Genomic DNA, 24,516 nt, shown 5'->3' with positions numbered 1-24,516 from the left:
AGGCAGATCCTGACTTAAAGTGCATAGCACAGACTGCCTGCTCTGAGGGGGAAGTCACCCAGGACCCCAAGTGCTATTACTCATGATATGTGGTAGTAATATAGCAGTGGGGACACCTTGGGAGGCTGGCAGATGAATGGAATGACCAAACCGTCGTACCCTAGGATATTGTAATGAAATATTACGAAGTGACCATGCTATTCCAGCAGCTGAACATTTTTTTTCATTCATTCATGGGATGTGGGCTTTGCTGGCTCAGCCAGCATTTATTGCCCATCCCTAATTGCCCTTAAGAAGGTGGTGGTGAGCTGCCTTCTTGAATCGCTGCAGTCCCTGTGGTGTCAGTACACCCACGGTGCTGTTAGGAAGGGAGTTCCAGGATTTTGACTCAGTGACAGTGAAGGAACGGTGATACATTTCTAAGTCAGGATGGTGAGTGACTTGGAGGGGAACTTCCAGGTGGTGGTGTTCCCATCTATCTGTTGCCCTAGTCCTTCTAGGTGGTAGTGGTCATGGGTTTGGCAGGTACTGTTGAAGGAGTCTTGGTGAATATCTGCAGTGCATCTTGTAGGTGGTACACACTGCTGCTACTGATTCCTAGCCTCTGACCAGCTCTTGTAGCCACAATATTTATATGGGTAGTCCAGATCAGTTTCTGGTCAATGATAACCCCCAGGATGTTGATAGTGGGGGATTCAGCAATGGTAATACCATTGAAAGTCAAGGGGCAATGGTTAGATTCTCTCTTGTTAGAGATGGTCATTGCCTGACACTTGTGTGGCGCGAATGTTACTTGCCACTTGTCAGCCCAAGCCTTTGGACATGGACTGCTTCAGTATCTGAGGAGTCATGAATGGTGAACATTGTGCAATCATCAGTGAACCTCCCCACTTCTGACCTTATGATGGAGGAAGATCATTGATGAAGCAGCTGAAGATGGTTGGACCAGGGCACTATCCTGAGGAACTTCTGCAGTGATGTCCTAGAGCTGAGATGACTGATCTCTAACAACCACAACCATCTTCCTTTGTGCTAGGTATGACTCCAACCAGCGGAGAGTTTTCCCCATAATTCCCATTGATTCAGTTTTGCGAGGGTTCCTTGATGCCACACTCAGTCAAATGCAGCCTTGATGTCAAGAACAGTCACTCTCACCTCACCTCAGGAGTTCAGTTCTTTTGTCCATGTTTGAACCAAGGCTGCAATGAGGTCAGGAGCTGAGTTACCCTGGCGAAACCCAAACTAAACATCAATGAGCAGGTTATTGCTAAGCAAGTGCCGCTTGATAGCACTGTTGATGATGCCTTCCATCATTTTACTGATGATCGAGGGTAGACTGATGGGGCGGTAATTGGCCAGGTTGGACTTGTCCTGCTTTTTGTGTACAGGGCATACCTGGGCAATTTTCCACATAGCTGGGTAGATGCCAGAGTTGTAGCTGTACTGGAACAGCTTGGCTAGGGATGCAACAAGTTCTGAAGCACAAATCTTCAGTACTATTGCCGGAATATTGTCAGGGCCCATAGCCTTTGCAGTAAACTAATGGGGCTAAAGGCCGATAAGTCATCTGAAGGGTTGCATCCTAGGATATTAAAGGAAGTAGCTACAGAGATAGTGGATGCACTGGTAGTAATCTTCCAAGAATCCTTAGATTCTGGAAAAGTCCCAGAGGATTGGAAAATTGCCAATGTAACACCCTTATTCAAAAAGGGAGACAAAAAACAGGTAACTATAGGCCATTTAGCTTAACATCTGTCATTGGGAAAATGTTAGAGTCTATTAAACAGGATAGCAGAGCATTTGGAATTACATAATCTAATCAGGCACAGTCAGCATGGCTTCATGAAGGGGAAATCAGTCCTGACAAATTTATTAGGATTCTTTGAGGAGGTAACAAGCAGGATAGATAAAGGGGAATCAGTAAATGTAATATATTTGGATTTCCAAAAGGCGTTTGATTAGGTACTGCACGCAAGGCTACTTAATAAGAGCCCATGATGTTGGGGGTAGTATATTAGCATGGATAGAGGACTAACTAATAGAGGACAGAGAGTTGGGATAAGTGGGGCATTTTCAGGATGGCAACCTGTAACTAGTGGAGTGCCACAGATATCAGTGCTGGGGCCACAATTATTTACAATATGTATTAATAACTTAGATGAGGGAAGTGATTGTACTATAGCCAAGTTTGTGGATGACACAAAAATAGGTGGGAAGGCAAGTGGTGAGGATGACACAAGTAGTCTACAGGGGGATACAGACAGGTCAAGAAAATGTGCAAAAAAAATGGCAGATGGAATATAATGTGAGAAAATGTGAGGTTATGCACTTTGGCAGGAAGAATACAGCAGCTGAATATTATTTAAATGGAGAAAGACTGCAGAAAGTTGCAGCACAGAGGGATTTGGGAGTCCTTGTGCATGAATCCCAAAAATCTAACATGCAAGTTCAGCAGGTAATAGGGAAGGCAAATGGAATGTTGCCCTTTATTTCGAAGGGAATGGAGTATAAAACTATACAAGGCACTAGTTAGACCACACCTAGAATACTGTGAACAATTTTGGTCCTTTATCTAAGGAAAGATATACTGGCATTGGAAGCAGTCCAGAGAAGGTTCACTAGGTTGATTCTGGGTATGGAGGGATTTTCTTATGAGGTGAGGTTGAGTAGGTTGGGCCTGTACTCATTGAAGTTCAGAAGAATGAGAGGTGACCTTATTGAAACATATAAGATTCTTGGGGGGCTTGTAGGGTAGATGCTGAGGGGTTGTTTCCCATTGTGGGAGAGTCTTGGACCAGAGGGCATAATCTCAGAGTAAGGGGTTGCCTATTTAAAACATAGATAAGGAGGAATTTCTTCTCTTGGAGGGTAGTTAATCCGTGGAATTCTTTACCGCAGAGGGCTGCAGAAGCTGGTTCATTAAGTATATTCAAGGCTAAGATAGATTTTTAATCAGTAAGGGAGCTGAGGATTATCAGATCAGCCATGATCTCACTGAATGATGGAGCAGACTCGATGGGCCAAATGGCCTACTTCTGCTCCTACGCCTTATGGTCTTATCCAGTGCCTCCATGAAACATGGTAGCAGGGCCTATAGCCTTTGCAGTATTCAGTGCCTTCAGCCGTTTCTTGATATCACGTGGAATGAATTGAATTGGCTGAAGACGGCATCTGTGATGCTGGGGACCTCCTGAGGAAGCCGAGATGGATCATCCACTCGGCACTTCTGGCTGAAGATAGTAGCAAATGGTTCAGCCTTATCTTTTGCACTAATGTGCTGGGCTCCTCCATCATTGAGGTTGGGGATATTTGTGGAGCCTCCTCCTCCAGTGAGTTGTTCAATTGTCCACCACCATTCATGACTGGATGTGGCAGTACTGCAGAGCTTAGATCTGATCCATTGGTTGTTGGATTGCTTAGCTTTGTCTGTCACTTGCTGCTTTTGCTGTTTGGCATGCAAGTAGTCCTGTGTTATAGCTTCACCAGGTTGACACCTCATTTTTAGGTATGCCTGGTGCTGCTCCCGTCATGCCCTCCTGCACTCTTCATTGAACCAGGGTTGATTCCCTGGCTTGATGGTAATGGTAGAATGGGGGATATGCTGGGCCATGAGGTTACAGATTGTGTTCGAGTACAATTCTGCTGCTGCTGATGGCCCACAGCACCTTGTGGATGCCCAGTCTTGAGTTGCTAGATCTGTTCGAAATCTATCCCATTTAGCACTGTGATAGTGCCACACAACACGATGGAGGGTATCCTCAATGTGAAGGCGGGACTTCATCTCCACAACAATTGTGCGATGGTCAATCCTACCGATAGTGTGATGGACAGATGCATCCGCGGCAAGCAGGTTGGTGAGGATGAGGTCAAGTATGTTTTTCCCTCTTGTTGGTTACCTGCCGCAGACGCAGTCTAGCAGCTATGTCATTTAGGACTCGGTCAGCTTGGTCAGTAGTGGTACTACTGAGCCACTCTTGGTGATGGACATTGAAGTCTTGCACCCAGAGTACATTCTGCGCCCTTGCCACCCTCAGTGCTTCCTCCAAGTGGTGTTCAACATGGAGGAGCATTGATTCATCAGCCAAGGGAGGGTAGTATGTGGTAATCAGCAGGAGGTTTCCTTGCCCATGTTTGGCCTGATGCCATGAGACTTCATGAGGTCTGGAGTCGATGTTGAGGACGCCCAGAGCAACTGCCTCCCGACTGTATACCACTGTGTTGCCACCTCTGCTGGGCCTATCCTGCCGGTGGGACAGGACATACCCAGAGATGGTGCTGGTGGTGTCTGGGACATTATCTGTAAGGTATGATTCAATGAGTATGAATGTGTCAGGCTGTTGCTTGACTAGTCTGTGAGACAGCTCTCCCAATTTTGGCACTAGCCCCCAGATGTTAGTAAGGAGGATTTTGAAGGGTTGACAGTGCTGCGCTTGCTGTTGTCGTTTCCGGTGCCTAGGTCGATGCCGGTTGGTTCGTTCGGTTTCATTCCTTTCTTGAGTCTTTGTAGCGGTTTGTTACAACTGAACGGCTTGCTAAGCCATTTTAGAGGGCATTTAAGAGTCAACCACATTGCTATGGGTCTGGAGTCACATGTAGGCCAGACCAGGTAAGGACGACAGATTTTTTTCCCTAAAGGACATTAGTGAACCAGATGGATTTTTACAACAATCGACAATGGTTTCAGGGTCATCATCAGACTTTTAATTCCAGATTTTTATCAAATTCAAATTCCACCTCTGCTGGGTCCCCAGAACATTTACACTGGGTCTCTGGATTACTAGTCTAGCGACAATACCACTATGCCATTGCCTCCCCGCAGGTACCTGCAAAACCTTAGCCCGCATTAGCAGTTTCTCTGGCCTCAGCTCCGGTCCGACCTGGCAGTGTACTGCATAACCTTGTCAGGTTGCAGGGAAACCTGAGACCACCATAAAACCAGCCCCTCCCAAACCCATACAAGCATTTGGTGAACCTTTTACCCAAATCCTGATAAGATTGTGTAGGGCTGCTCCCCAAAACCTGGATAGGCTATCAGTACCTCCTTACCATAATGGTCCTGACCACCTGATTCCCTAAGGCCATTCCCCTCAGAAAGGTCAAAGCCAAAGCTGTGACTCAGAGACTGAGCCAATTCTTTACTCGAAACAAAAACAGAATTACCTGGAAAAACTCAGCAGGTCTGGCAGCATCGGTGGAGAAGAAAAGAGTTGACGTTTCGAGTCCAATGACCCTTCAACAGAACTCTGAGTTCTGTTGAAGGTCATTGGACTCGAAACGTCAACTCTTTTCTTCTCCACCGATGCTGCCAGACCTGCTGAGTTTTTCCAGGTAATTCTGTTTTTGTTTTGGATTTCCAGCATCCGCAGTAGTTTTTTGTTTTCAGTTCTTTACTCAGTTTGGCGCGGCAAGAGGGATCCAATCCGATCAGAGGACAAATTTCATGTCTCTCTGCTCTAGGCAGTTTTTCAGCCTGGGAATAACATGGCTGAAATTGTCAGCCTTCCACCAAACTCAAGGAGCATTAGAGAGTTATCTCCAAACCCTAAAAACTGATTCGGACCTACTGCTCAGAATACCCTCATGACTGGGATAAAGGTTTAGGCTGCCTGCTGTTTGCCACAAGGGACTCCCCTAATGAGTCCACAGGCTTCAGTCCGTTTGAATTAATTTATGGACATGAAGTACGGGACCATCTGAAACAAATAAAAGAAAGGTTTCTGGAACCTAAAGAGTACAGCTCATTGCTGGAGTGTCTGTCCAGATTCCGGGAACAACTCTTCAATGCTCGTGCTGTGGCCAGGGAACATTTAAAAGCCTCCCATGGAAAGGGAGGGCTGATGGGCATGCTAAAATTCGAACTCTCTGGCTGGGAGAACAGGTCTTAGTACTGCTGCCCCAAATAACTTTTTCAGGGCCAAATTTAGTGGTCCGCATCGGGTGGTTGAAAGGATCAGTGAGGCAAATTGTCTGATCCATACTCCTGACCGGAGAAAGGAACACTGATTATGCCACCTTAATATATTAAAGAAGTATTGCAGTCAGAGCCTATTCAATCTGTCTGCCACGGAGTAGAGATAGCACAGGGCAGCAGGAAGAGTCAGATGAGGAGGAGGGATTAGGGGGCTCCCAGGTCAAATCCCTGACTGTTAGACTGGCAAACAACAAAATTTTAGAAAATCTAAATGCTCTGTTAACCTCAACCAAGATGACATCAGGCCTGCACCGACTTAAGAGACTGAGTTATAAATACCATTTTTATAATTATGACTAACTTCATCTGTATTTAACCTTTGTGTGTGTGACGTTGAGTGAGACGAGTGATTTGGGACATTGCATTTCAAACAATCCAGGGCAAGTGTGTGTTAATAAATAACCTTCTTTATTTTTAAAATCACTAAAAAGACTGCTGCTGGAATTTATTTTGAGTAGCAAAAAATCACCCTGAGGGTTAAGAAATACACACAGAGTCATTGGATATTTTAAAGCAGAGCTAGATAGATTCTTGATTAACAAGGGGGTGAAAGATTATTGGGGGTAGGCAGGAATGTGGGGTTGAGGTTACAATCAGATCAGCCACGATCTTATTTAATGGCACAGCAGGCTCGAGGGGCTGAGTGGCTTATTCCTGCTCCTAATTCCTATGTACGCACGGATGTACATATGTACAAACATCCTGATTACAGACTGGAAGGGACCACACAAATTCTGTTCATAACATGATATTGACTGAGGGATAAATATTGCCTAGGACATTGGGGAAAACTCCGCTCTGTTTCTTCGAAATAGTGCCATTGATTTTTTTTTATATTAATTCATGGGATGTGGGTATCCTGGCTAGGCCAGCATTTATTGCCCATCCCTAATTGCCCTGTTACTTCTATCCACACAGGCAGATAGGGCCTTGGTTTAATGTTTCATCTGAAAGACAGCACTTCTGATAGCGCAATGCTCCCTCAATACTGCACTGGAGTATCAATAATGTTGTATTCTGTAAAAGTATTCTGTGTGATAGAGGCGAATACATGGTTTTGATTATGTCGTTAGGCACTTTCAGGGGAATGCAGGAGTTGTTAGGATAATTCAATTTAAGAAGTAGCGTCTGTGAAAGAATTATAGCCAGTTTGAAGACATGTTCATCCAGCTGTTAAGGTATGCTATTTATAAAAATGTGAATCTACCATAAATAAAATAAATTTTTCTGTGAGAATATTGGCAGTTACTGCTTTAGTAGTATCTGGCATTGTTCATCTAGGTATACAGTTCATCTAGGTATACAAATAAGCTCACTGTTAGTAATTCTCTGATATTCTGCACTGGGAACTCAACAAAATAGTTATCGTTCTGGGTCCCGATGGTTTTCTTACTTGTAGGTATACAAGATGAATAATCTGTACTTTCTGCCAATATATCAAAAAAAACATGACATCAAACCTATATAATTTGCATGAATCTACAAGGGTATGTGGGACTAAAGGACAGGTGAGGAGGTGGGTAAGTGAAGTTGAGGGGCGGTATGACAAAATTAGATAGGTTCACTCTGTTCCATTTGTAGAGAGATTTGTGAAATTGCTGAATGGTTCAGTGAGCTACTTTGTTCAGAGTTGGATTTAATTAATTAAAGTTGACAGGAGCCTATGGCCTAAACCCCAAGTTAAGGGTTTACTTTCCCTTGACTCTATACCAGCTCCCAAAGGTTGGTGCTTGCTGCAGCAGTGGAGGATTTTTTGAATAGCGGAGTTCCCTTCTCACTCCTTTGGCCCTAGTTACTTTCAGTGAAAGGATCAGTATTGTAAGAAGGACTTCCATATTCTTACCAGACATGGTCTCTGTTGACAGGGTCATCGAACCAAAGGATGTATAAAGCTAATCCCCCAACCACAAGAGCATGAATCGTGGAGACACATCTAAGGAGACACAGTAAGATGTAAGTAAAGAGAGTGATCTCGTGTAAATCAAATCTGCATATTATGTCAAAGTAAAGCTTGTTTTGACTGATCCCAGGGGACCACAATTAAACAGTGACGCCCAAGCAGAATAACTGTGTGCACTGAAGGTACCACTGCTTCATAACCCTTAATCCTGCCTTTGTAAGAGAGAAATGATTTACTCTGACTAAGGTGGCAACACCTCTATGTTAACACCTCTATTATTAAGGGTTTGACAAGAACCACAATTAATTTTTCCATAATTCGTATTTTTTCAATACTGGAGAGATTTTAGATTTAAATTGACCTGATATGATCTTCAGAGCAAAGGGCATTAGAATTGTTCTGTCATTTGATCGAATACATGTGATAGATACAACTGAGATAACATTGTATGTTTTGAAGCAATATTAGATTGTTATGGTAAAAGTCTTAAAACTTGAAATCTTGCTGTGGGATTTTTATGATAGTTTTTGGGAAATTCATATCTCTTTTTAAAAGCCAAAGGTCTCTGTGGGGATTGTAATAAAATGCAATTAAGATAAGTTATGAGAAGGAGTTGGAGCAAACAATCTGGTAGGAAGACAACATGATCACAGTGTAGCCATTAACCAAAAAGATATGGAAATATACAAGACTAGCAAAACCAGGGTAACAGTCATTGCAGCTGGTGTCCTAGTGCATAATGGCCATTATGAGGGTCAGCTAGAAGTGAAAGTGAATTCTGTCTAATTTTCTTCTGAAGTAAAATACCTGGTCATCATTTTGATAGCATTTCCATTCATATGAACATATGAATTAGGAGCAGGTTCAAAGGGCCAAATGGCCAACTCCTGCTCCTCCTCTCATTGAGTTAGATAGATTCTTGATAGACAAGGGAGTCAAAGGGTGTAGGGAGTAGACAGGGGATATAGTTGAGACCACAATCAGGTCAGCCATGATCTTATCAAATGGCAGGGCAGGCTCGAGGGGTCAAATGGCCTACTCCTGTTCCTAATTCGTATGTTCATATGAATGGAAATGCTACCAAAACGATGATCAGACACTTCACTAATGCCATTCTTACCTGGTATGGCCTACAAGTGACTCCAGGTCCACAGAAATGTGGCTGACAATTTAAATAGCCTAGCAAGCCACACAGTTGTATGAAACCGCTATAAAACCGGACGGACCACCCAGCATCGACCTAGGCACCGGAAACGACAACAACAATCTCAGCCCTATCAGCCCTGCCAAGTCCTCCTTACTAACATCTGGGGGCTTGTGCCTAAATCTGGGGAGCTGTCTCACAGACTAGTCAAACAACAGCCTGACGTAGTCATCCTCCAGAATCACAGATAATGTCCCAGACACCACCATCACCATCCCTGTGTATGTCCTGTCCCACTGGCAAGACAGACCCAGCTAAAGTGGTGGTACAGTGGTAGACAGTCGGGAGGGAGTTGCCCTGGGAGCCTTCAACATCGACTCCGGACCCCATGAAGTCTCATGGCATCAGGTCAAACATGGGCAAGGAAACCTCCTGCTGATTCTAATGTACCACACCCCTCCCTCAGCTGATGAATCAGTGCTCCTCCATGTTGAACACCACTTGGGGGAAGCACTGAGGGGACAGAATGTACTCTGGGTGGCTTGGTGGCACCACTACTGACTGAGCTGGCTGAGACTAGGTCTGAGGCAGGTGGTGAGGGAACCAACAAGAGGGAAAAACATATTTGACCTCATCCTCACCAACCTGCCTGCTGCAGATGCATCAGTCCATGACAGTATTGGTAGGAGTGACCACCGCACAGTCTGTATGGAGACGAAGCCCTGGCTTCACATTGAGGATGCCCTCCATCGTGTCATGTGGCACTAACACCATGCTAAATGGGAGGAGATTGCAGGGGCTCTGGCACTAATTTTCAAATCCTCTCTGGCCACAGGGGAGGTGCCAGAGGACTGGAAGACAGCGAATGTGGTACCATTATTCAGGAAGGGTAGTAGGGATCAACCAAGTAATTACAGGCCAGTGAGTCTAACATCAGTGGTAGGGAAACTATTGGAAAAATTCTGAGGGACAGGATTAAGCTCCACTTGGAAAGGCAGGGATTAATCAGGGATAGTCAGCATGGTTTTGTCAGGAGGACATCATGTCTAGCAAATTTGACTGAATTTTTCAAGGAGGTGACCAGTTGTGTAGATGAGGTAATGCAGTTGATGTAGTCTACATGGACTTCAGTAAGGCTTTTGACAAGGTCCCGCATGGGAGAATGATCAAGAATGTAAGAGCCCATGGAATCCAGGGCAATTTGGCAAATTGGATCCAAAATTGGCTTAGTGGCAGGAGACAGAGGGTGATGGTCAAAGGTTAGTTTAGTGATTGGAAGCCTGTGACGAGTGGTGTACTGCAGGGATTGGTGCTGGGACCCTTGCTGTTTGTAGTGTACATTAACGATTTAGATGTGAATATAGGAGGTATGATCAGTAAGTTCGCAGATGACACGAAAATTGGTGGTGTCGTAAATCGTGAGGGGGGGCAGCCTTAAATTACAGGACAATATAGATGGGCTGGCAAATGGAATTTAATCCCGAGAAGTGTGAGGTGATGGATTTTGGGAGGACTAACACGGCAAGGGAGTACACAATGAACGGTAGGACCCTAGGAAGTACAGAGGATCAGAGGGATCTTGGTGTACATAGATCCCTGAAGGCAGCAGCACAGGTAGATGAGTTGGTTAAGATGGCATATGGGATACTTGCCTTTATTAGCTGAGGCATAGAATATAAGCAGGGAGGTTATGTTGGAGCTGTATAAAATGCTAGTTAGGCCACAACTGGAGTACTGTGTGCAGTTCTGGTCGCCACACTATAGGAAGGATCTCATTGCACTGGAGAGGGTGCAGAGGGGCTTCACCAGAATGTTGCCTGGGCTGGAGCGTTTCAGCTATGAAGAAAGACTGGATAAGCTAGGGTTGTTTTCCTTAGATCAGAGAAGGCTGAGGGGGGGACCTAATAGAGGTAATCAAAATTATGAGGGGCATAGATACAAGTAACATTTGTATCACACAAGTGTCAGGCAATGACCATCTCCAGCAAGAGAGAATCCAACCATCATTCCTTGACATTCAATGGCATTACCACCACTGAATCCCCCACTATCAACATCCTGGGGGGTTTACCATTGTCCAGAAACTGAATTGGACTAGCCATATAAATACTGTAGCTACAACAGCAGGTCAGAGGCTAGGAATCCTGCAACGAGTAACTCGCCTCCTGACTCCCCAAAGCCTGTCCACCCCAACATCTACAAGGCACAAGTCAAAAGTGTGCTGAAATACTCCCCACTTGCCTAGATGAGTGCAGCTCCCACAACACTCAAGAAGCTCGGCACCATCCAGGACAAAGCAGCCCGCTTGATGGGCACCACATCCACAAACATTCACTCCCTCCATCACCGACGCACAGTAGCAGCAGTGTGTACCATCGACAAGATGCTGCAGGAATTCACCAAGGCTTCTTCTTCACCTTCCAAACCCACAACCAATACCATGTAGAAGGACAAGGGCAGGAGATGCATGGGAACACCACAATCTGTAAGTTCCCCTCCAAGTCACTCACCATCCTGACTTGGAAATATATCGCCTTTCCTTCACTGTTGCTGGGTCAAAATCCTGAAACTCTGTTCCTAACAGCACTGTGGGTGTACCTACGCCACATGGACTGCAGCGGTTCAAGAAGACAGCTCACCACCACCTTCTCAAGGGAAATTAGGGGTGGGCAATAAATGCTGGCCTAACAAGTGATGCTCACATCTTGTGAATGGATAAAAAAAAAATCTCCTGATGTCCTCTCACCAGCACCCCGTAACAATTCTTTCTTACTTTTGTATTCCATTCTCCTTGCAATAAACAGAACCACTCCATTTTTTTTCCTAATCACTTGCTGTACCTGTATACTAACCTTTTGTGAGTCATGTACCAGGAAACCCAGGTCCCTCTGTACCACCGAGTTCTGAAATCTCTCTCTATTTAAATAATATTCTGCTTTTCTATTCTTCCTGCCAAAGTGGACAAGTTCACATTACCCACATTTTACTCCATCTGCCAAATTTGAGTATTCAAATAATTATAATGGGATATGATTGAAGGCTGGACAATTGCATATTTTTCCATTGCATCTTGAACGAAACGAACGTGATGAATGTTACATAACGCATGGTATATTACAATGCAGTTTTTGCAAAGTTGCCATTGAAAAAAAAACTTTTCGTTTGTTTCCTGTTGTTACGAGGTTAAAAATTAAATAAAGCTCTTGCCTTTTTATTTTAATTAATTTTAATTTTGAGCTTGTCAGATTACTGTATACAATGTCAGTGTTATGAAAGTCCTCAAATGGACTTTGGAACTGCACTCGTGCATTTGCCAGTGTTTATTCTGCCTGGACCTTGTTTTTATTGCTTGAGGAAACAGATCCTTATCTTGCTGGGCTGCTGGCAGCACTTTAAATAATCTTACTTTAAATTCCACACGTGTCAATACTTTGCACCGGAAGTGACTGCATTGCAGGAATCCATGCTTAAATCCTACTTACACCAACGTGCTCGCTTTCTCCCCAGTCTTCCAACTGCACAGGTGCTCCCTGAAATTAATTTCGGGAAGAGTCGCTGAAAAAGCATGGAAGTTATGGAAAACCTTTATAAAACACTGGTTCAGTCTCAGCTGGAGTATTGTGTTCAATTCTGAGCACCACACTTTGGGAAGGATGTTGAGGCCTTGGTGAGGGTATAGAAGAGGCTCACTAGAATGATGCCAGGAACAAGGGAATTCAGTTATGTGGAGAGTTACAGGAAGGCTTCTGTGTTTCTAACCCTGTTCTGCTACATATCTAACAACAACAACCTGTATTTATATAGCACCTTTAACTTAGTAAAACTTCCCAAGGTGCTTCACAGGGGTGTTATCAAACAAAATTTGGCAACAAACCACATCAGGAGATATTAGGACAGGTGACCAGAAGCTTAACCAAAGAGCTAGGTTTTGAGGAGCATCTTAAAGGAGGAGTGAGGGGTTGAGAGGAGGAAGGGTTTAGGGTGGAAATTCTAGAACTTAGGGTCTAGACAGCTGAAATCATGACTGCCAGTGGTGGATCGATTAAAATCTGGATGTGCAAAAGGCTAGAATTGGAGCACAGAGATCTTGAATCAGGGCCAGGGAGAGAAATCATGGGCCCTGGTGCTTCTCCTGTTTCTGGGCTGCTCATCTTCGCATTCTCCCCTGCCCCCCACAACCCTTTAACCCTCCCCCTCACATCCTTTAGGTGCCCAGATTTTTGAAACAATAGTTACATTGGGGTCAAACTATTTCATATAGCTTTAGATAACCTTATGTACTCTATGTACCTATTTATAAAGCCCATTGGAAGTCGTGGTTTTAGTGTGATACTTGGGGCTGGGATTAGACTGGTGCAAGATTAAGGTCAGTCTTAGAAAAACATTGTTGACAACATTGTTACGGTTGGGTTTAGTGTTAGGATTGAAATCACTATTGACATATCATTGTCACTGGGCACTTCCTTTTATTCTCTTACACAGACCAGTCAGAAAGCAACCTCATGAATTGTTGATTCAAGGAACTGTCTTCCTGCCCAAACTCGAGTTCCTCACTGCTTCCACATCTTCACACTTTTCACACAAATTAAAATATCGGGGGCGTTAGGCTTGGGTATTTTGTCACAAGTCCAGGTGGATTCAGATGTTCCACTGGGTACATTCAGTTATCTGGATTCCTGTAAACTCTTCTGACAGTAACATGTGACCAGGTGCCACCAGCTTCCACCCTGTCGAAGCCCGTGTTTTTCCGATGGGATTTGGGTTTTGTTTTAGTGCTTTTCCATTGCCCTACTCCACCTTTTACCAGCAGAGACATCTAACTGAAAAGGGTGTTTAACCAGAGCTAAGGAACATGTGACTCTTTGCTACAGTGAGAATGAAGGCAGCTGAAGGACAGACTCGAGCGGAGAATCAAGACCCAACTGGGAAAATGGGAGAGAGACAGAGGAAGTGTGAGACTGTGGCTGGAGGAGCAGAAAGTGGGAGTTGTACCTGACTCACCAACAGATATCACGGCCCACTGGTAGAGATTTCCCAATTTCACAGAATCACACAGTGCAGAAGAGGCCCTTCTGCCCATCGAGTCTGCACCGACACACGAGAAACAATTTGCCAACAGTCAGTGTGCCTATGGGAGCTGGAGATTTGCCCCTGCCCCAGACTTGGTCTACAGCTCTATGAGAACCTACTAAAGGGGCTGAGAATTGAAATGTTTGACTTGAAATGTGTGATAGCTCAGGGAAATTAATATCCCGCTTTATTGCAGTTTGAACATCTCACTCGTTTACTTCTTCATTTTTAAGTTCAGCAGACAGATGCAATTTGCATTTTATTTTGCATGCTTTGCAAAAATTACTTCATTTAAAAATTTAAGCAGAGCAACACCGATCCAAATATATCTCAGTCGGCCCGCCTCACTAACAGAAAGGGAGGTTTGTGCATATTCCGGGATACAAATGTGAACATCAGGATCCCACTAGTCACTATGGTTGTTTTGTGTTATCATTAAATCAGGCCAATGAAAAACTAACCTGAAGAAAGAATTAAGATAAAATTCATGTTGAAGGAGTTAGTTTCAGAACTCAAAAGTAAAACCCCTCCCTACTGTTCCGATAACCGTGGCAAAGGGCCCTTCCCCTCCTGACCTCATCCCTAAGTTCCGAAGTCCTCCCCCTGTCCCTTCCCTCGATGATTGTGACATTGAGAAGAAATCGGGAGGAGAAGGGCCCTGGACCATAGACACCATCGCTGACCATGTTGAAGGAATAGACTAGGGGAGGACTTCAAAACTCAGAGATGATGTCGGGAGAGGAAGGGCCTTCAGAAGTGGAGGTAAAATAAACGTTGAAGCACTTATCTTGCACTCCAGCAGCCTCCAGCCGGGTAAGAAAGCAGCACACGAGTCCGACAACACAAGAAGGTAGGAAAAAACAGGAAGGACTGGGGAATCTGATGCATCCAACTGAGCCAATGATTGCTGCTGTTCAGGACAACAGCAATTACTGGCCAAATAGCCTGTCAATCAGGTCTACATGCCTGATTGGCTGCTTTGGACACTGAGCAACCCCATTGACAAGTTACCCGGCCAATTACCCTGGGCCCTCCTAAGATGCACAGGCCCTGGTGATTAGCACTGTCTGCACCTCGCCCTCTCCTGGGCCCTGAAAGGTTGTACCAAGTTACAGAGACAGGGAGGGATGAAGAAGGATTCGTAAACAAGAATGAGTGAGAGCCCAATGTAAGTCAGCATGAGGATGATGGGTGAATAGGACTCAGTAGGGTTTGGAAACAGCAGAGTTTTGGATGAGCTCAAGTTTGTGGACAGTGGAAAATGGAAGGGCAGCCAGTAGAGTTGGGACTTTTAAAAATTTATTCATTTATGAGATGTGGGCTTCGCTGGCTAGCCCAGCATTTATTGCCCATCCCTAATTGCCCTTGAGCAGGTGGTGGTGAGCTGCCTTCTTGAACCGCTGCAGTTCATGTGGTGTAGGTACACCCACAGTGCTGTTAGGGAGGGAGTTACAGGATTTTGACCCAGCGACAGTGAAGGGACGGTGATATATTTCCAAGTCAGGATAGTGTGTGACTTGGAGGGGAACTTCCAGGTGGCGATGTTCCCATCTATATGCTGCCCTTGCCCTTCTAGGTGGTAGTGGTCATGGGGCTGGAAGGAAGAGTCAAGTCTAGAGTAAAAAGACACTGATGAGGGTACTCTCCAGGCCCTTACTGTATGACACACTGCTGTCCTGAAGTGAAAGGCTCAGTTTATTTTGACGTCCAATTTATACTTTAGTTAGATAGAACCCACTCGGCCCTGTTTGTACATAAGAGTCAATATGGTGTAAATGTGCTGTGAACAACCGTCACAGCCAAATGCACAAGGTGAATGCAACCCATGTACATTTATATTTTCACAGCCAGTACACCATCGGAAGCAGGCTGGATGCCTCTGACAGCAATCTCTGCCTCAGACTGTAGCAAAGGTCTCTTCAATGGGCAGAGATTGGCACATACAAAAGCCAACACAATCAGCCAGGCAATAGATTCAACCTCAGAAGCTCAAATAATATATCTGCACTACTGGTCAGAGTCAAGTGATGAAGTACCTTGAGTCCCATTCTGTTTTTTGTTCCTGAGATAAATTCTTGTATCCCCAGCTGAGCAGAGTGGAGAGACGGGGAGTGACGACATGAAATAGGACCTGGAAAACGAAGAAACTGCCAACAACAATCATATAGGACACATCCATTCCCCTGAGAAGAAAACACAAAAAGCACAGCTCAGTCAGTGAAATGAGCAGTGAGTTAAACAGAAGCATTCATACTCACATATTCACACTCACTCCCATACTCACATGATAGAAGGAAGCAACCCAGTCCTGGTCTGATAACTGTACTACAGAGTCAGCTCTTGTACTTTAGAGGGGCGCATTTAAAAATTTATTAAATCTGAGCATATTTAACACTAATCCGTCTAATCAATGTAATGAACAGATCTTCTTGTTCTCACAATTTGCGAGTTAATCTGATCAGATTTTTGACGTAACAGTAAAACAGCCAGCCCTATATTAACTCCTAGATTCAGCAGTAAACAGAACTGGCATGGTAACTAAGTCAGACAGCTGCTAGAAAGACTATTTCTTATAGAAACTTACAGCACACAAAGAGGCCATGCAGCTCATCATGCCTGTGCTAGGTCCCACACTTATTGTCCATAACCCTTTAAATTACTCATCCTCAAAACCTGTCCAACTCATTTCAGATGATTTATGGAAAGAGCTTTTTCAGATTGAAGATTCCCAATTCTGGGGACTCAGTGAAAATATTTGTCCTCACCTATCCTCTTGATCATTTGCCAATGATTTTAGGGCTAGGACCCCTGATTCATGAGCTCTTGGCAGAGGGAATAGATTTTCTCTATCAAGCTGCTCTTCAACTTGAAAACTTCTATTTGTCACTTCTCTGTTCGTGGATCACAGTTCTGACTTTTACTGCATCTCCTCATTACATCTAGTATGGTCCTTTTGCTTTTATATTCTATTTCTCCATTTAAAAACCCAATAAAACATGTTTTTTACACCACCCTAGCAACTTGCCCTACCACCCTTTAAGGATTGTGTATATGGATGCTGTTATGTTTTCTAGCTCCCATATGTTAGAAATAATCACACTTTAGACTCAAAATGCTGGTGCTTCATTGAATGTATTTCTTGCTGCCTTCATGTGGCTGCTGGACTGATAGGCTAATAAATTGTTACTCGGCACGTGACTGCACTGCGGCAGTGAATATGGCATCCTGGGATATATATTCACAATAACAATTAGTTCCTAGCTCTTTACGACTAATACAACAATATATCTCTCTTTTTAAAAAAAAATAGTGCCTCTGTATAAATATAACTGCTACAACCATTAACTTTATTTTCTAAAGAAGATTAACAATCGACATTTATAAATAAACTAAACATCTTAAGGGTCATTTGTAGCTTGTTTTCTTTTCTCAAATTATTATTCATGGTATCGCTTAGGTGGTAGGATGTTGTGCCTCCATCCTGTAGATTTGACATTTATCGCTGTCAGATACGAGCTGGCACCCTGCACAGGCAATGTTGTGCATGTTGCTCTTGATGTTGTAGGAGTCGTGCTCGATGTTGCTAATGTTGTGTCACCTGCTGGTGACAATGTTGATGTTTCAACACTTATTGGTGATGCTGTTGATGTTGTCTCACTGGCCAGTGATGTTGCTGGCATTGTTGATGATCTTTTCTTCTTTTCCAGTTCATGTATAGGTCAAATATAGACTCCGTTCCTCCTCATTTCCTTACAAGTTTCCATCTCAATGATGTATGATCTTCGAATCACGGCTTCGCCAACAACCTTTGCTGGATTCCAGGTTTTCCGGACTGGATCCTGTGCAAGTATAGTTGGTCCTTTCAACAGTTCATGCAGGGATTTAGCATGCTTGTTGAATTGGTGACTTCCTTCTACCTGTGCATCAGTGAGTTCTTGTCTTACTTCCTCCTGGTCACTTGTGGGGAGGATCTCACCTAGCAGAGTTATCTTCTACCTTCTTCTATTTAAGAGCTCTGCAGGTGATTTCATGTCAACCTCAAGAGGTGTCAACCAGAATGACAATAAGGCAAGGTTTGGCTCTTCCTTTGTCTCTTGGCATTTCACGAGTGTTCTCTTGACCATCTGGACTGTTTTTTCTAAAAGCTCTTGTCCCCTGTCCCTTGGATAATGTGCTGATGAGGTGATGATGCTGAACCCATACAGTTCCGCAAATTCCTTAAACTCTCTGGAGCTGATTTGGGCTCCATTGTCACATATTATTCTTTCAGGAATCCCTTGCTCAGCAAACAGAACTCATACTGCTGAGAGAACTGTTATAGCTCTCAAATCGTTCACCTTTCAAATAAATTGGATAAAAGGGAACTTTATCTATTAATCCAAGACTATGAGATAGCATTCTTGATTGTCTGTGAATGAATCTGCTCGCACAGTATGCAATGGTCCAATTGCTACTTCAGTAACTATCATCTCCTCTTTCTGCTGTGTCATTCTGTACTTCTAACATATATTGCATGTAGATATTATATTTTCAATGTCTCCGTAGATGCCTATTCAATACACAGCTGACTTGGCTCTGAGTTTACACTTCTCCATTCCCACGTGGCCTTCATGTATCTTCTGGAGAAGTTCTTCCTGCATCATTTTGGGATCCAGCTAGCAGAACACCATCTTCCAGTGAGATGTCATCTCTGATAGACCAGTACTGTCGTATTGTAGCTGTGCTTGCTGTATCTCATCAGGCCATCCCTGGACCACTTGCGGAGAGAGCATCTGAAACTCTTCATCTTTTCTGGTCTCAACTCTCATTTGATTCAGTTTTAGTGTGTTATGTTTACTAGGTGATGGATCTTTACACCTAGATCTTTAATCTCATGTTTCTCCTGTGATGACGACTGAGATACAGCATTTACTAGCACTATATTGCTTCCTGGCTTTTATTTCAGAGTGAAACCATAATTCTTTTGTTGCTGTTTCGCTGCATCAACCTTCCAGCCTTTCTCTTAACTGAATGTTAGCCCTTTAAAGTTGTTTCATGGATACTTTAAATGTGTTCTCCCAAAGTCACCAGTGAACAATAAGTTTGTATGCATGTGTATGTCTTTCCTTATCCGTGGAATGAGAAATTCAATTTAAAATAACCCAGCAGCAAAGCCTTTTTACTTAAAAAAAGGAAAAGGTTAATTTATTTCACTCTATTGCTCTGGAAACAAACACACACAAGGACTAGTTAAAAATGAAGATAAAACAATCCTTATAAATATAAATGAAGTTTAGTCCATATTTGTTGCAGGCCTGATATGTTTTGAAGTTTAGGTGTTGCATTGTCTGCAGTGAAGGTCTTAAAGTTGTAGAGTTGCCTCTGCAGCTGTGATGGCTTCCACTGTTGAATTGCCAGAGGTTGCCTTAAGGTGAATTTAGTAGGTGGAATCAGGTTTACAGGTAGGGGAGACGGATCCTTACTCCTGTTCTACAGGTGTGACACTTCTAACTGCCTAGTTATTTTACAGTTGACCAATAGCTGCTTTTAATGCCATTCTCTGTCTCTCCCTGGGTTGAAACCTTTTTAAGGTGCTTCTCTATGGACCTCTCAGCTTCCTGTCCTTTTCACTGCTTTTTGCAGGTAAGGCAAAGATGGCCACTGTTACCACGTGACGTGTACAACAATGCTCAGTCACTGCCAAATAAGGCATTGACAATTCAAACAGCCCTTCTCCCACCTGTGGTTCTTAGCTTATGTCCTGGCCAATGCAACATTTACATACGTAAAGTGAGGCATCAATAAAAACTTTGTTACCTCCTGGAAGCGACAACATTGAACCATAATTAAATTAAGGATTGTCTTTCTTTCTCTCGGAAGAGAAAACGCAGTCTGAAATCAACAATTCTGTCTGGTAGCTTGGAGCCATTTTGAAACAGTATTTAAATTCAGTCCAAGGTTTTCTTTTTAAAAATGTGACCTTCAGAACAGATTTTCTAAAAATTTGTAACATCATAATGGCACACCGTAACAGTAGTCAGCATCTTCATCTGTCTACTTGTGGCTTCATGTGCTCTAGCAATGTCTATATCCTGCGATATTGGAAATGACAAGCTCACAATTAAATTTTCTTGTACTTCAGTGTGTGCAGAGCCCCAAATGAGCTGGTATAGCAGCCTTTCATCTGTGTCCTTAAATTTACATTTTCTGGCTGCATTTTTCGGTTTTATTGTGAAATTGTCAACAGGCTCACTTGGTTGCGGCCTCAGACCTTAAAATTCATATCAGTAGATCCAATGATTTGACTTGGACTGGCGATGTATGATGAATTTTTCAAAAGATTGTGTCTGGGCTTCTGCTGTCGTCTTCACTCAGCTTGCAGTTATTAAACAAATTTAACCCTTTCTCTCCTGCCCACAAGAAGATGTAGCTGACCCTTTCCTCTTCACAAGTGCCTTTTAGAAAGTTACTGAATGTCAGTCCACACTTTTGTTTAAACTTCTCAAATGTGTCTATGACATCATCAGCCTCCCCATTCATCATGGGCTGGAGCTGTGTGTTTATTACCGTGATGGCCATTTCACTTTCACACAACTCATACAGCTTTTCTCTCTCTCTCAATCTGGCATGAATTCAGGTTGATTTTTCCATTTAATTCAGCATTATATTTGTTTAAAATATTTGGATTTTTATCACAGACATCTCACTGCCACCATGTTGTACCTTCTGGTTCCAATATATTAGAAATAATCATGCTTTAGACTCAAAATGCTGGAGCTTCATCAAGTGTGTTACGATCCAGTTAGGATCCAGTAACTTTTTATATAAAGTAGACAAAGTAGACCAAGTTTGAAATCCCAGTTACCCACTAAGAGAATAAAGCCACAAGATTCCACGATTTCAAACAAACAAAATAAACTTTACTATACAAAGTCAGAAAAGCAAAACAATCTACAATATCTATCTTATACTCGAACATTCAGAATTAACATGAGGTAAACATGAATTACCATGTAAACCGTAATTGAACATACTATAGTGCACATTAAATGGCAGGTGCAATCAAAACAGATCCCATGGATTTTTTGGCTACCCACCCAGATGTCAGTGACTACTGTGAGTCATAATATCTTATTAAAATTCTGTCTCCCTCATGGAGGGATTTCAACTCTTCATTTTTGAAGATTTAGCCTCTGAATTCCCCAAAAATCACTCCAATTTGGATTGCCTCAACAACTGCTCACAGCCCAATGGTTCAATTTCTTCACCTGAGACTGCCTTCCACAGGATTCACAAAGCTGCACATTCACCTCTAATTACTGGCACACTTCCAACTCCTTCCCAGATCACTAACTTCACTAAACTGGAACTGTCCCTCCAATCTCCTGGTTGCCCCAAGCTAGAGATGGCTCCCCGGGCTTCTTCTGAGCCCTAACTACTGGCGCAGAACCAGTGACCTTCTGCCATCTTCTCAGCTCCCAGGACTTCTCTGAGGCCTCACTGCCTGCAGCCTGCTAACATCTCCCAGGGTTTCTCTGTGAGCTGCAAACTGCTTAAGGTCCAAACAGCAACCGACAGCCCTCTCTACCTGGAATCTGCTAATAGTTGCCCCCTTTCGATATCCAGCCTCTTCCTCTGCTGAACACTCAAATTAAAACCAGAGAACCTTAAGCTCCACCCATCTCCATGATGACATCACCTTTCAGGGTTCACTGAATGCTTTGAACTAATTTAGTTCTCACTCCAAAAACAAAACATCTTTCTGGACTGCACTTCTTTCCAAACAGTGTAGACATCATATCACCAGTTCTCCAGCTAAGTAAGCCCACCTGCTGTTTTGTAGCTCCATCTCTTCTATTCTGACTCTATTAAACAAACATGGGTAAACTTCTGAACTGCCAGTTCTTGAGTTGTTTTGGCAATCTCTGAAGCTGAGCATTTTAGTTGTCTTACCTTCATAACAATAATGTCCCCAGAACTAAACATTACCTCTAAAGTATTGACATAAACCATGAACTAGATAACAAATATATGTGTTGCTGGTCTACTGATGGGTTGTATGTGGCACGCGACTGCAGTGCAATGGTGAATATGGCACCCTGGGATATATATTCACGTAACAATTAGTTTCCAGCTCTCCATGAATAATATAGCAATGTAACAGACACCAATGTCTCTCTGCTCAACAATTTTCAAAATTGTGACATTTACAGCATTCTAACTTTCCAAATTAGTCTTTCTAAAGTGCATTATATGTCTCCTGAATGAACTCTATTCCATACTTCCTTTTCAACCTCCTGTCACATCCTGAAGATTACAACTATCCCAATTGGTATCTAAGGCTTTGTCAAGTTCCATATCACCTGTACACTTATAATTCTGTGCCCTGCACTGGAGTTGAGTTTGTTAACTTGAAAAGTGAAACAGAAAGCTGACTCTTGGGGAGTAACACCTTCCAATCCAGAAAGCTGCCATCACCTTCTGCTTGGTGTCACTGACCAACTCCAAACACCTGACCAAACAACTCGCAGGCTCCTGCTCCCATTCCCAATCCTGCTCCCATTCCCAATCCCACTCCTGCTCCCAATCCCAAATCCCATTCCTGCTCCCACTCCCAAATCCCATTCCTGCTCCCACTCCCAATCCCAACCCCACTCCCATTTCCTGCATTGTGTGGATAGCTGCAGACTGGGCTCTCACTGCATCAAATTTCCACTCAGGACTCCTGTGGATTTGTTAGGGACAAATCACCCTCCACAAAATCCTTTTCCTCCCCTCGGCCTTGGCCCATTTTCATTATTGCCCCTTCGGCATTCAGACTGACATTAAATCCAGAACACACACTAACATTTACTGATTGACAGATTTATGTAAAACTTACACTTGTTTTGAACAGAGTCCAACGCATGCTCAATATCACCGCACTCCCAATACACCCGAACCGGAACTGCAAAACCACTAGAGTACTTCCGGTCCCTAACCCATTGACCGAGTGTAATAACCGCGAGTCACCAGCAGGAGGAGTGTAATAACCCCTTGATACCAGCAGGAGGAGTGTAATAACCCCGAGTCACCTGCAGGAGGAGTGTAATAACCGCCAGTCACCGGCAAGAAGAGTGTAATAACCGCCAGTCACCAGCAGGAAGAGCGTAATAACCCCTTGATACCAGCAGGAGGAGTGTAATAACCCCGAGTCACCTGCAGGAGGAGTGTAATAACCCCGAGTCACCAACAGGAGGAGTGTAATAGCCACTTGTCACCAGCAGGAGGAGTGTAATAACCCCGAGTCACCAGGCGGAGGAACGTAATAACCACTTGTCACCAGCAGGAGGAGTGTAATATTCCCGAGTCACCAGCAGGAGGAATGTAATAACTCTGAGTCACCAGCAGGAGGACTATAATAACCCCTTGTCACCAGCATGAGGAGTGTAATAACCCCTTGTCACCAGCATAAGGAGTGTAATAACACCTTATCACCAGCAGGAGGAGTGCAATAACTCTGAGTCACCAGCAGGAGGACTGTTATAACCCCGAATCACCAGCATGAGGAGTGTAATAACCCCTTGTCACCAGCATAAGGAATGTAATAATGCCTTATCACCAGCAGGAGGAGTGTAATAATCGTGAGTCACTAGCAGGAGGAGTGTAATAACCATGAGTCACCAGCAGGAGGAGTGTAATAACCTCTTGTCACCAGCAGGAGGACTGTAATCACCTCGAGTCACCAGCAGGAGGAGTGTAATAACCCCGAGTCACCAGCAGGAGGAATGTAATAACTCTGAGTCACCAGCAGGAGGACTGTAATAACCCCGAGTCCCCAGCAGGAGGAGTGTAATAACCCTGAGTCACCAGCAAGAGGTGTGTAATAACCCCTTGTCACTAGCAGAATGAGTGTAATAGCCCCGGGTCACCAACAGGAGGAGCGTAATAACACTGAGTCACCAGCAGCAGGAGTGTAATAACCCTGAGTCACCAGCAGGAGCGGTGTAATAACCCCTTATCACCAGCAGGAGTGGAATAACCTCGAGTCACTAGCGGGAGGAATGTAATAATCCCTCGTCACCAGCAGGAGGAGTGTAATAGCCCCATGCCAGCTGCGGGAGGAGTGTAATAACTCATTGTCACCAGCAAGAGGAGTGCAATAATCCCTTGTCACCAGCAGGAGGAGTGTGATAACCCCTTGCCACAAGCAGGAGGAGTGCAATAATGCCTTGTCACCACCAGCCGGAGGAGTGCAGTAACCCCAAGTCACCGGCCAGAGGAGTGTAATAACCCCAAGTCAATAGCAGAAGGAGTGTAATAACCCCAAGACGCTAGCAGGGGGAGTGTAGTATTGCCGAGTCACCTGCAGGTGGAGTGTGTTAACCCCTTGTCACCAGCAGGAGGAGTGTAATAACCCATTGTCACCAGCCGGAGGAGTGTAATAAACCCCTTGTCACCAGCTGGAGGAGT

At 43.9% G+C, this 24,516-nt stretch overlaps 1 protein-coding gene across 2 annotated transcripts in view; it reads right to left on the bottom strand.

The window, feature by feature from the left end:
- The window catches only part of LOC144668821 (TLC domain-containing protein 4-B-like), a 51,324-nt gene extending 28,309 nt beyond the window's left edge, over positions 1 to 23,015 (bottom strand). Inside the window, exons 1-3 of one of the 2 annotated variants that reach the window (XM_078531199.1) lie at positions 22,946 to 23,015; positions 16,122 to 16,268; positions 7,815 to 7,904 (exon numbers count right to left, since the gene is read on the bottom strand). In XM_078531199.1, coding sequence (XP_078387325.1) covers positions 7,815 to 7,904; positions 16,122 to 16,264 — 233 coding nt within the window. In that variant the 5' untranslated portion in view covers positions 16,265 to 16,268; positions 22,946 to 23,015. The remainder of the gene's footprint in view (positions 1 to 7,814; positions 7,905 to 16,121; positions 16,269 to 22,945) is intronic. The other variant, XM_078531200.1, reaches the window with a different exon arrangement.
- Between the last annotated feature and the right edge of the window lie 1,501 nt (positions 23,016 to 24,516).

This window comes from Cetorhinus maximus, chromosome 28 (assembly GCF_964194155.1).
Source record: "Cetorhinus maximus chromosome 28, sCetMax3.hap1.1, whole genome shotgun sequence".
NCBI classification, from domain to species: domain Eukaryota; kingdom Metazoa; phylum Chordata; class Chondrichthyes; order Lamniformes; family Cetorhinidae; genus Cetorhinus; species Cetorhinus maximus.
Note: the sequence above shows the minus strand (reverse complement) of the source record. Positions and strands in the feature narration are given on the sequence as shown.